Raw genomic sequence first — 13,886 nt, 5'->3', positions numbered from 1 at the left:
CTATTGCTACTGGTTTGAAATATAATCATACTAATAAATAGAGTAAGAGGATAAAATGTTCACCTAACGAAGCTATGTTTAGTATAAAACTAGAATTGGATTTAACAGTATACTTTTGCCAATAAATATAATAAGTAAAAAGGTGCCTAATTATAAAATAATAATAATAATTTTAGATTTCCATTTTATTTGTGTCGTAAGTAATGATTTCTAGTTGAGTAATAATTTATTAAACAAATAAAATTACAAAAATGTGTAGATTATTAAACAATTTAAAATTTTTTTTTTTTAAATTTACACTACTTATAAAAGTGTCAACATGTTTATTGAAAATTATGTACTTCATAAATTGTATTACTGAAATAAATTTGAAAAAAAAATAATTGTATGAAAAGCCATGTACATTTTTTATGAACGATTTAGGTCATTATTGTTGTTATGAATTTAATATTTATACGAAAATGGCTCATATTATAATTATTATCATAGAACGATATGATAACACGCAAATTGTTATCGCATACAATGAAGCAGAACAAAATATACAATAATATTTGTACTTGAAACTCTTGTAGTTAGAGTATTAAAGAATAAGTTATCACTAAGGTTGTTTTTCATATTACTAATTGTTCATTATAACTAAATAGGTACTAATATTAATTATTATTCATTACTTACATATAATAGAATTATTACAGTACAAAATATCTGCTTATTGTTTATTCAATTTAGGTATGCTAATTTAATATAATTATTTACTTAGTTATTACACGTATATTATACTATATGACTTACGATTGGAGACGTTGGAATAATTTTTTTATCCACAGCAAATACCGAAATAATAGTTGTGAGTAGTAGTTGTTTAAACACGAAAAAAAATAACATTTCATGGTTCTTTTATTTTTGTGGTTTCATTGAGTAGTTACTGTTCAACGTATAATAAAAAAAAATGTGTCACATGTAATAGATAGGCACTACTTATTTGTTATATTTCAATAAATTATTACCAAAAAATTAATACGAGTAGTTACAGGAAACCAAGTAACTAAAATTGTATTGCATAAAATTAAATAAAATTTGTACATTGTATATCGTATTTAGTTAATCGACATTTCAGATTAAATACGAGTGATTTATCAATCTTCAAATCTTTTGACTATTGGTTTATAAATAGGTGATTTTAAAGGACAGTTAATTTGTAAATTCTTGACAAAAAATATTAAAAACTGAATATTATTATAGTGAATAATAAATTAAATTGTTGGATATATTATGATTTAGAAAAAAATTTATTATATATAAATAAAAAAAAAAAAACAATATAATTTGCTAAAATATTAATATTATTATATTTCATAAGCAAAATAAATAGCAAGCTTTATAATATATAAACTAAACGAAGTGTGTAAATTAATTCATATGCAATATGTGATGTGTCACTTAAACTCAATACACAAGTCTTGATATTCCAACACTGTATTTTCTAATATCCCCAGTAACACTATACAATTATAGCTGGATGCGGTAAGAATATATGCCTTACCACGTCCAGAATAATTTTATTTTTCAATAATCGATTTAATAATTCCATGTAATTGATTGTTCTAATAATATTTTTGGAATTTCTAAAAAAATTATTAGTTAGTCGGTGATATTAATTACCTATATCTACACGGTACATAATTCAATATACAGTAAATTTCCGTTACAATGAATAACAATACAACGAAAAATCCTGTTATAACGAGAGTCATAGAAGTCTACTGCCGAAAACCAGGGCTTATAAAAAAAGAGCTTAAAGAATAAAGAGCTTATTCGAATTTTCGTTACAACGAAATTTCCGTTATAATAAAAAAAAATTTCGGTCCCATGGAGTTCGTTTAAAAAGGATTTTACTGAACTATATAGTGTAATAAAAATAAATAAATTATAATAGCTTTTACCTGACTTCTATTTAAATATCTAATGTTTTCGATAATCTAGCAGTTATATGTTTCTATAATATGCTCTGATTAATATGGAATTAATTACAAAGAATCTCCAGTAGGCAATAAAATATTTAGTAAAATAATAATAAATTATAATTACTTACTTATACTAATATTAGATATATATTTGTAATATATTTGTTGATTATGATCGTGTGATTGACGCTTTTGTACGATAAAAAATATTAACTTATTTTTCATCTCGTTTTGTCAACTTTGTCACGCGAAAATTTAATGTTATCCACGAGTATTCGATATTTATAATACGAGTTAAATAAAAAAAAAATTGAATTAAGATCCTATCATAATATTTAATCAAATTTTAATTTTCTTTGTGTTTTTTCATATTAAATACTGTAATACTAACCAGTACTTGTTGCTATAGTTGTTAATTGTTATTCTAATAATGTTTTATCAAATCAAAAGAACACCTTACAAGGCGTTTTGGTTCAGTTTTAATGTACAAAAAATTGTGCATCTCCAAAAAAAAATCCCATTCAATGACTTTTTTGTTATTTAGTGGGATGAGTAAATTTATATTTGAATGTGTCATTTGATACCCACAGTATTCTTCGATAATAAAAGGAGGTATTGAAACTTGGTAGGAGGTCTTTTTTGATGGATTATATGGTATACATAGAATAATGGAAGGCGTGTTCAATTCTTGCCGTTTGATTGCGTTATCCTTACGTCGGTTGAATTTCAATTGTTTGTGCGGGGAAGAGTATAATATCATAGTTTGTTAGTTATTGGGATTATGGAATCCAAAAAATCACTTTCATTATATTATGGACTATGCTCCAGAACACGTATGCTATATTTCTTTAGAAAAAACAAACGATTACATTTTTTGTAGAATATTAAAACAGATATTGTAATAAACCATTGTAAATATAGTTAATTTATAACAGATTTCAAGGCCGTTTAAGTTCCAAAATGTAAACTTGACAGCCGAATATTTCATTTTTTCGTGAATAATACATGTTAAATTTGTATGTCCCATACAAAAATGTTTTTGGTAGATTGGATTTCTTGAATAATGAGGTATCTACCCCCGGATTTATATAAATACCCTGAAAGTATAAAAGCAAGTATAAGAACGCAAATTATTGTTGTCGTTACATTATTTATAGTTTTTAAATTGATCTAATCCATTTAAATTCTTCTTTTTTATTATCTCCTTTTTTACTAATTTTGTGGGGCCATTCACGCTTGTTCTATAGTATCTCATAGGTCTTTAATCCGAAACCGTCATAACTCACACAAGTTATATCTGATTTCAATTATTGATGTCCAGTGAAATCTATTTTTTATTTCTTAATGATATTTTATATCTAACTTTAAAGCTTGATGTTCTAAAGAATTTATTTATTGAGTATTCAAAGAAATACTTTGGTGGTATTTTTATAATTACACAAAATTCAAAAGGAATTACATAGTTTTTTTCTTCTTTGAGCAAAATATAAATATACCACATAACATTTTACTAAAACTACTGAAGCTGCTTTACTTAGTTTTAGCTGCTTTAACAACATCTTGGAAAATATACAATTTTGAAATTACATGCTTTAAGTCTCGATCAGTTTTGTTTTTTTTTTCGTAACTTTGCATCACTAGTTATTCTTAAAATTAACCAATGTTAAGGATGATACGCATTGCCATTGAAGAATCGTTCACTTTTACTCAATAAGTTCATGTATATACAGTGGAACCTGTGGAACCTTGATAAGTCAAAATTCAAGGGAAATTCAATTTGTTCGACTTATCAAGATTTTCAACTTAATAAGATTTTCGTGTTATCAAGAGTTTAAGAAAAAATGTCGACTTAAAGAGTTTTGAAAGTGTATGTACGTATTTTATATTTTTTTTATTATATTATAGTTATAGTATATAGCTGTGTACAGTGTGAATTGTCATTGTTATTATTTTAAAATAATTACTAAATAATATGATAAAAAAGTGATTAAATACTCGTAATTAATAATTTATATATTATTGTATGTACATTTGTCTGAACTTTGGGTCACGGCACGTTATGTTATAAAATAAATAATATGAATAAATACATATTTGTACATATTTATTTTACTAAAATCAATTATGTATTTTAACCTAAAGTATAATACTTCAAAAGCCAATCGACATAACTTATTAATTATGGTAACTAATAAATAAAAAAATTAAATTATGTTAAAAATATAGATTTTTACCGGAGGTATAGGACAATTGGTATTAATAAGTCCAAAACCTTTCGAAAATGCAGGCCACTCATTTCCTAATATTTGTTTTAATGTAGAGCATGCTTTTGGCCATTTCTGAAAAAACGAATTGTCTCTCCATCTTCCGTGTAAATCTTTGAGAGACATTTTAATTTCCAGCTACAAAAACATTTTAGTAGTTAATAAATCTCTCTTATGATTTTCTGAAAAGTTCAATACTAACGTGTATTGAAAAACAAACTATATTTCGCATTTAAGAAATACATCAACGGTCAACAATAATACAAGATAGGCTATTCGGGCCTGGTCGATGCGGCAACAGCGAAGAATATAAAACAACAATACAAAGACTTCTGCGGTAGACAAGGGGATGATATTTTAAGCACTTGTAGTGTTAATTCGTGGCCATAAGTGATGACAGTATGTATGAGACCATTGAGTAATTAATAAATAAAATACTCATAGTAATACCCTACCGTAGTGTTAATTATTTTTTTTTTTATATATATCATGATACACAAACACATTTTAAATAACGGATTATATTATCATTGTTGAATAATTAATATCTACTGGTATATTGTAAACTGATTATAGATATATTAATTAAATTATAATAACTTACAAAGAAAGTGTCGTCAAATGGAATAAACGTTGTCGTATTTCCTAAAATCATTGTTTTGTTGTCCACATGGCTTATATAAAAATTATGCTGGATTTTATTATCCTGCGTAGGATTGCAATTATAAACACGTTTCATGTCTAACTCGTATGGACCCTATACAGTAATATTAACCAGTTTTTAGTATATTATAATATTTTAACATTTCAACGTGCACAGTCTTAATATGTTTTAATACCATAAAATATTCATAAGTGAAGTATTTCCACTATTCAAACGTGTACACTATTTAGAAGCTTTAGTAAGTTTAAATTTGTTGTTAGTTCAATAAAAAGACTACGATATGGTAAAAAAATAAAAACAATAATTAGTTTTTATAAATATAAAAAATTGAGATTAAAATGTTCACAAAATTCGAAAAATGCAAAAATGTAAATTCTATTTTTGAGTTAAAAAATTATGCAATTTTTCTTTTAAAGAGCTTAAGCATAAAAATACAAAGTCACTCATAATTTTCTCCATCAAAAAGCTCAGTTTAATAAGTAGTCAATTTATTATAATATAACAAATAATTTTTGAGACTATTGGTCCGAGTAGTTTTAATAATATAACGTGAATTCAATGTCTATTTATTAAATCGTGTTACTTTTATATACATTTATTTTAAAATATCACTTACAATTGGAGAAGTTGAATATATTTTTACATCGGGAGACTTGGCTGATTCCAAATTAACTGTGAACATAAGTTGCATAAACAAAAAAAAAATACAATTTTTCATTGTTACTATTTTTTTTGATTTTCTGGTCCTGATGAGTATAATATTCAACGTATAAAACTGAATCGTAAAAATAATAAATATTAAATATTAGTTTTAAATTAATGATAGAAATCCGTTGTTAAATTTTTGTTGACAAATCTATTGTTTGCATTCTAATATAAAATATCAATGAAAAAAAATCAAATTTCAAAAATAAGCTAATACTGTATTAAATTTATTTTCCATATTATTATTACTAATATTGAATGATAGACGGATATTATTAAATTAATGACTTATTTGTTTAATTTTAATAAATTGACTTCAAAATATAAATAAATGTATAATGTACAGGATACCATATAATGGGTTACTACGTAGTTTATTTCTATCACATATTCATCTCGCTATTGTATGTTTGTGTTATACTAAAAACTTTAGTTATATATAATATGCATAATATTACTATGGTTTATTTTCGTTTAGATTATTACTATATAATTAGCACAGTATTTTATGATTAAAAAGTATAGCGTTTTTTTTTTAAGTTTTATATCAATTTTACAATTAATTTATTAAATTAAGTTTAGGTTTACCTTTATTTATTTGTTTATATTTATCTTCTCAGATGAACTCCTGTAGTTCAGGGTAATAATAGCACTACAGTAACTACTGTTTATCGTAAAAAGTGATTAAAACAATACAGAGTTTTGATAGTGGTGTTTCCATCGCCTAGGGTACAATGTATAAGTACTGCATATGCAGGAGGGGTGGTAAACTCTCTCGGGCCAACATCATGTTTATTTGTAGGAAGTGTGTGAAGTCTCCTGTGTCAATATTATGATTACCTATAAGAAACGTATAAACTCTCCCGAGTTGTAAATGTTATTGCTACACTATGAATCAGTGAACCAGATTTTCAAACTGAAGTATAATACATAAAAATCCAAAATTCCTATTAACAAAACTAAGTAAAAACAGTCATAAAAAAATTAAAGAAAAATCCATATTTCAAAAATGAATAAACTATAAAAACCAAAAAATATATAGGTACCTATCTTTTTGAAATATGTATGTTCATATAATCATAAAAATGATACTAAAAATACTTTTACTTTATAATATATTTCGTATTTATTTAATGTTTTATTTTGACTATAATTATAGCCCACGACGGTATTTTTAAAATTAAATTAATAGTGCTGAAGTAGACCCAAGATAGTTTAAAATTGCTCGCAAAAGCTCACCCCTACCTCAACTGTTTGGATTCACCTAGCCCTACAGGAGTGAGAGTTGAGCGATGGATGGAAATTCGTTTTCTCAAAAATATTGTTCACAAACCACCAAAACCAAATCCTTAGAAAAACATGGATATACACGATATAATAAATACAAAACAATAATATATTTGTATTTCATTATTCTTTGATTTATTCACTTTATTAGTTTATAATGTATATTTAAACGCTAACAAATTAATTATACATGTACATGTATATACTATATACAATTAGAAGTTCGTAAATGATATAAATATTTGTTTGAAAAAAGATTTGTGCCCTTACCAGGCATTGACTTTTTTACTCTGTTACATAGGTGATTTGATTCCATTTCTTTTAGGGTATTGAAAATTAATATTTGGTTTACAACTATGATAATTTTTCGAAAAATATTTTTCAAAATTACCTACTTTCAGTCTTGATCACTATTGCCTTTTTTCACATAAAATTTTGTTATTATTCCTATAATCAACTAATATTTAGGACGAAGTAAATTAAAAAAAAAAAACAAACAGTTATAAAGACCTGTCCACTTTCATCTAATAAATGCATAATATTTATATATATCATTGTAGGTACATTTTTTTGTTCTCCGAATTCCGGTAGGTTATTATGTTATGAAAAACTACATACTTGGAAAGGTTTGCTATACTTAATTATGTATTTTTTATCAGACTAGTAAAGTAGTAAACCTATTTTTTCCAAGTCAATCGAGTTGGAATATTAACTAAGGACAAATACGTAAATAAAATAAAATAAAATAACGATAAACACTTAGAATTTTATCGGAAGTAGAGGGAAATCGGCACGATTATAGCCTATGCCATTCAAAAATCCAGTCCTCGCATTATCCAATATTCGTATGAAAGTAGAGCATACATTTGGCCATTTCTGCATAAACGTATTTTGTTTCCATCTACCGGATGAATCTTTGAGAGCCAATTTAATTTCAAACTACAAAAATATTTTACTGGTTGATATATCTTTGGTATGTATCTGGTAGACTCAACTATAGATCTTATCTGTTGAAAAACAAACTATATATCGCATTGAAATATTGATCCGCAATATCGTTTATGATTCATACATTAATTTTAAAAAAAATAATCAGGGAGTCAAATAGACCAATGGCTGAATACTTGTACTATGATAGTATAAATTCATATTTGGCCATTATTGAGATAAATTTGTATATTTATTTTAAACAGTTACAAAATATAATAATAATAATAATAACGGGATTTAAATATTTTTAAATTATTTATAAATGTTTTATTCGTGAAAGAATAATTTACAATAGTAAATATAATTATAGATTATTAGTGTTGAATATTAGGTTAATTATTAGTCAATTATACCTACTTACAAATAAAGTGTCGTCAATTGGAATATTAGTGTTTGTATTTCCAAAAATAAATGTTTTGTTGTCTTTGTGACTCAAATAAAAGCTAAACTGAATTGTGTTAATCTTCGCAGGATTGACACTATAAGTGTGTTTGAAGAGCAGTTGATAAGCACCTTTAACAGAAAAATTGGCGTTTGTTTAATATTTTACTATAGTTTTTTTATTATAATGTGCAGGAACAGTAAAACCTAGTAAAAACCAGAAACTCTTAATAGCTGAAACATTACCAGTATTCAAGTGTGTCCACATATTTTAGGTAGGTTTCCTAATAGTTAGATATATTATTTGGGAAAGAAATAAGGTGTTTTGTTGCTATATATTCGGATATATTATTTAAGTCAGTTTCATTCGTGCTAAATTCAGAAGTATCAGAAGTGTTATTTGAACCTTTGATCTACATTAAAATAGATAAAATATTGATAAAAAATATTATGAATTCTGGATTTTTTTTTTTAATGTGGAAAATACAATACATGTTTATCTTAAAATATATAATAAAAATATAAATAAATTAAAAATAACAATTCATTTATGTATTTACTTAAAAATTTTGATTCTATTTTTGAGTTAAATAATTTTCCATTTTTTCATTTAAATAGCTTTGACATAAAATTTCGAAATTAGTCATAATTTAACTTACAAGGTTACTCAACATCTAATAAATAGTTTTCAGTATTAAAATGTGCCTAGTTGTAAGTAGGTTTTCTATGTTTAACTTTGTTGTTAGTTAGATTAAAAGACTACAAATTTTATATAATAGTTATATTTAATTTTCATGAAAGGAGTTAGGTATTTACTTTTTATATATTTGGGTTTTATATTTTTCTATTAATTTCTTGCTAAGTATCAAGAGTGAAATTCAAACCACTATTATCTTACACTAGATAAAAATTTGATAAATGTCACGAATTCTCGAATATTTTTGAAATGATAATACAATTTTGAAAGTTTAATATATGTTATAATAGTATTAAAATATATACAGGTACTGTTCAACGTGGGAAAACGAGTAGTATAAATGTTGATTACCAAGTGAGTAATATAAATAATAATAATATTAAAATATTTTGGATTTTTAATTAACCTTTGTTGGCATTGTAATATCATATACTTATTTTTATTGAATTTATTTTTCCTGTTATACATCAATATGGCAATATCACACTATACCAAATTGCGCAATACATAGGTAAAGAATATAATACAGTAAAATCCCGTTACAACGAACTTCAGGGGACTTTTTTCGTTATAACGGAAATTTCGTTGTAACGAAAGTTCGAATAAGCTCTTTATAAGCCCTGGTTTTCGACAGGGGACTTCTATGACTTTCGTTATAACGGGATTTGTTTTTGTATTGGTATTCATAAGTAACGAGAATTTACTGTATAATGATCTATTCATTATGTTTCAATAAATGGATAACAAAACATAATAAATGGCTTATGCTATAGCGTACATGGTATAATTATCTGTTGTGAGTTTATCTAGAGATCGTATTTTTGTGTTGCCGTATATTTTCGACAAAGCGAATTCAAAGACAAGTCTCTTCCAAACCCATCAAACATATTATTTTTTTTTTTTTTTATTGATCTTAAAAACATCGACAACAAAGGCCATTACTTATATAAAGGTTATGATATATAAGATACATAATTAATTAGGATACATATAATTTTTTTTTTTTCTATAAAAGGTTGAACAGTTTAGTTTGTTTTTGTGAAATTAATTATCTCTAGGTTTTTTTCATGACCGGGTCCGAGTGCGAGTTGGCTATTAAGTGTTTGACGGTTAAAGCAGTTCTACAATTTGGCAAATGAGGGGGGGGGGGTTTCTCTCTGGTCATCAGGAAACCATGGGTGATTCTGGTGTGACCAATGCGGATTCTGTAAAGAACAGTCTCCTCTTTCCGGTTCAGCTTTGGATTTAACCAGCGGAAGATGTCTCTTTTGCATCAAACATATTATATTACACGTTATATTGTAAATTATTTAAATGCAATAAAATTATAAATTATAAATACGTAATTTACAAAAAATATAAATTAAAAAAATATTAGTGGTTGAATTTATTTACATCTTCGCTTATTTATTTTATTGTTACTTTTCTGTTTTTTTTTAAATATTTTTTGACTAGACCGAAAGTATACTATTGTGAATTATAAGTTAATTCATTAAAATAATTAAAATTATATGGAAAATAAATAACATAGATAAAAAATTTCACTCTGTAGACTAGTCGCAAATAATTTATCTCTCAGATTAACGAATGTTTCGTTTAAAATCGCATACAAAAAATGTTTTTTTTTTTCGGATTTTAATAGTATTATTTCGAGCATACGTGAATAACTCCAATATAAATAACATAACACAATATAACATATTATTTATTATCAAGTATATAAAACTAAATACTCAAACAAGTAAAGAGATATATTAATGCAATATTGGTGAAATAAGGACATTTATCAATATAGTTAATATACTGAAATCATTTAGATAAATCAGAATTAATGTAGGAATAATTGATTTATTTTAGTTATGTGGTTATTACAATTATAAAATACAATCTAGAATATGATCAACAGATAATTGATTCAAAAATTCTTTATTTATTTGAAATACACGAACAATTACATTTGTTTTTAAATAACATCGCATACATTCAATAATTAACCTTGATAATCATAGAAATTATACAACAGATTTCAAGGACGCTTTATTTTTATAATGTAGTAAATACCGCCAACTATTTAATTTTTTGCGAAAAATAAACGTAAGCTTTGTAGTACGATATAAAAATGTTTTTTGTAGATTGGAGTTCTTTAATATTGAAGTATCTAAACCAGAAGCTATATAAAAACCCTGCAAGAACAGAAAACAAATATACAATTATGCAAACCAATTGTTGTCGTTATAATCATATTTTATAGTTTGAAAATGATTATATTAATTAAAATTCTTCTTTTTCATAAAATCCATCACTTGCTAGCAAATTTATTGAGATGGTTACACTCGTTCTACACTTTAATAGGTCTTTATCAACATTTTCGTTCATATTAAAGTCCATTTTTAAATAGACTAGCGTATTGGTCTATCGAATAGTAATTATTATTTTTAGGTTAATTTAGGTTTAGTTTTTTTAAGTATGAATAGAATATATTCTTATATTTACTATTTTTCATTTTTTAAGGCATATTACGGCGCTTGTTTAATGATTTTTTAGGTCATATTATAGTGCATATTTCATTTATTTTTAGTGCTATAATATCCGATCCTTGTATATAACAAACAAATGTTGAGGCTATTGGTCTGAGTATTTTTTATAATATAACGTGATTTCAATGTCGATTTATTAAATCGTGTTACTTTTATATACACTTATTTTAAGATATTATTTGGAGAAGTTGAATATATTTTTACATCGGCAAACATGGCAGATTCCAAAATAACTGTGAATATAAGTTGTATAAACATAAAAAAAAAAAAAAATACAATTTTTCATTTTTACTATTTTCTGATTTTCTGGTTCCGATGAGTATAATATTCAACATATAAAACTGAATCATATAAATAATAGATACTAAATATTACTTTTAAATAATAATAGTAATCCGTTGTTGAATTTTTATTGACATATCTATTGTTTGCATTGTATTATAAAATATAAATATATATTGTTAATTATATACGTAAATATTGATGTATTTAATTTATTTTTTCTGTTATTATACATAACTATACTGAAATTGATCAATATACGGATATTAATAGTTTAATAATGTGTTTATTTTATTTTAATCAATTGACAAAAAAATAAAAATAAACATACAATTTACAGGATTCCGTACAATAGGTTAGTACGTAATTTACTTCTATCACATATTCATCTCGCTATTGTATTTTTGTGTTATACTAAAAACTTAAGTTATACATAATATGTATAATATTAAAATGACTTATTTTCATTTCGATTATTACTAAATAATGGCATAGTATTTTATGATTAAATATTTAAATCGTATAGCATTGTTTTGAATTTTTTCGTTAATATTTTAACTTAAATGTATATTATGAATATTAATCATTTATTAATGTTTATCTTCTTAAATAAATCCTAGTGTTTCAGAGCAAGAATAGTGCAAAATATATTACTAATTATTGTAAAAGTAGGTTAAAAGTAGACAGTGTAGGGATAGTGGTGTTCCAACCGTTCAGTACTAAACATACAACTATAGCTGCACCTCACTTTAACTGGTTAGTTGGAACTGTCCCTCCAGCAGTGGGTGTAGAACAATGGACTTACAATCCGTCCTCGCAAAAAACATCTTGTTAAGAAACAACCTAAACTTAAGTCTCAGAAATATATGAATATATAAGAACTTTAAAAATAAACACGGCTAACTGCCATTCATGATAAGTGAAATTAGTAAATATTACATGAATAATGCATTAATGGTTATAGAATACAAACACCTTGTAAAAAACAAAGAGAATTCATTTTTCTATCGATTAGTATCAAAAAGTGTTTTTGGGAAAAAATGGATCTATAACAAGTGTGCATTAAGGCTGTTTTAGGTATACCAGTAATGCCTAAGTTATTTACTATTTACTAATTTAATTTTTTTATTTATATTGTCTTACAATTTTAATACAACTTTTGACTACACAAAGAACCAACTAGATGAATCTTCGTTTTCAAAGAAAAGCTGAAGTCAAATATCAAAGCATTGTTTATACCCCAAAACGTGATGACAGACGTAATATTTTACACGCCATATTGTAAATAATTAAAATGCAATAAAATAAGAAATTAGAAATACTCAATTCCATAAAAATATAAATTAAAATACTATTAGTGGTTGATTATTATATTATAAAATACAATCTAGAATGTGTTTAACAAATAAGTGATCCTACAATTCTTTATTTATATGAAATACACAAAAATTACATTTAAAAAAAAAATATAAGTGCATACATTTAATAATATACCTTGATATAAATAGTTATTAATTTATTATACAACAGATTTCAAGGACGCTTTACTTCTACAATCAAAACTTGACCACTGACTATTTCATTTTGTTGCGAAAAATAAATGTAAACTCTGTATTTGTATAAATTATTACATATTATACTACAGCGTACATGATATATCATTATCTGTTGCGGATTTATCTAGTGATCGTATTTGTATGTTGTGATATATTTTTGATAAAGCGAATTCAAAGACAAACCTTTTGAAGAATCGAACATATTTTACACGTTAAATTGTAAATAATTAAAATGAAATAAAATTAGAAATTAGAAATACATAATTCCCTGAAAATATAAATTAAAATACTTAGTGGTTGAATTTATTTACATTGTCTCTGTTATTTATTTCAGCACTCTATTGAACGGTGTTATACTATTCTTCTATGTACCTATAGGCTATAATCGTCATTATATTACTATTAAACACTGTAAAAATGGTTAAAATATTAAATAATCACATAACCAACACGAGTTCTTCGTAGATTTCAATAAAATTATAATGCATATATTTTACATTATATGATACAAAAAAGTAAAAATCACAGCTGTGTATGAATTTCAATGTTCCTTTTC

General features: G+C 24.8%; 1 protein-coding gene across 1 annotated transcript; it reads right to left on the bottom strand.

The window, feature by feature from the left end:
* Positions 1 to 2,905: 2,905 nt before the first annotated feature.
* Positions 2,906 to 5,624, bottom strand: LOC113549821. The gene is made up of 4 exons (XM_026951293.1): positions 5,512 to 5,624; positions 4,836 to 4,988; positions 4,202 to 4,369; positions 2,906 to 3,064 (listed from the first exon to the last, which is right to left on the bottom strand). Exons 1-4 carry the CDS (start codon positions 5,611 to 5,613, stop codon positions 2,906 to 2,908), a joined length of 582 nt encoding a protein of 193 aa, XP_026807094.1. The 5' UTR covers positions 5,614 to 5,624.
* Between the last annotated feature and the right edge of the window lie 8,262 nt (positions 5,625 to 13,886).

The sequence above is a fragment of the Rhopalosiphum maidis genome, chromosome 1, assembly GCF_003676215.2.
Source record: "Rhopalosiphum maidis isolate BTI-1 chromosome 1, ASM367621v3, whole genome shotgun sequence".
Lineage (NCBI taxonomy): Eukaryota > Metazoa > Arthropoda > Insecta > Hemiptera > Aphididae > Rhopalosiphum > Rhopalosiphum maidis.
The sequence above is the reverse complement of the archived record's forward strand: the minus strand, read 5'-3'. Positions and strand labels throughout refer to the sequence as shown.

Excerpts from the sequence above, each read along its gene's own strand:
- LOC113549821 (XM_026951293.1), bottom strand. The coding sequence starts at position 5,613 with ATGAAAAATTGTATTTTTTTTTTGTTTATGCAACTTATGTTCACAGTT. Across the intron at positions 4,370-4,835 it reads CATTTGACGACACTTTCTTT|CTGGAAATTAAAATGTCTCT; the intron begins GTAAGTTATTAT and ends ATGTTTTTGTAG. Across the intron at positions 3,065-4,201 it reads CCAATTGTCCTATACCTCCG|GGTATTTATATAAATCCGGG; the intron begins GTAAAAATCTAT and ends TTATACTTTCAG.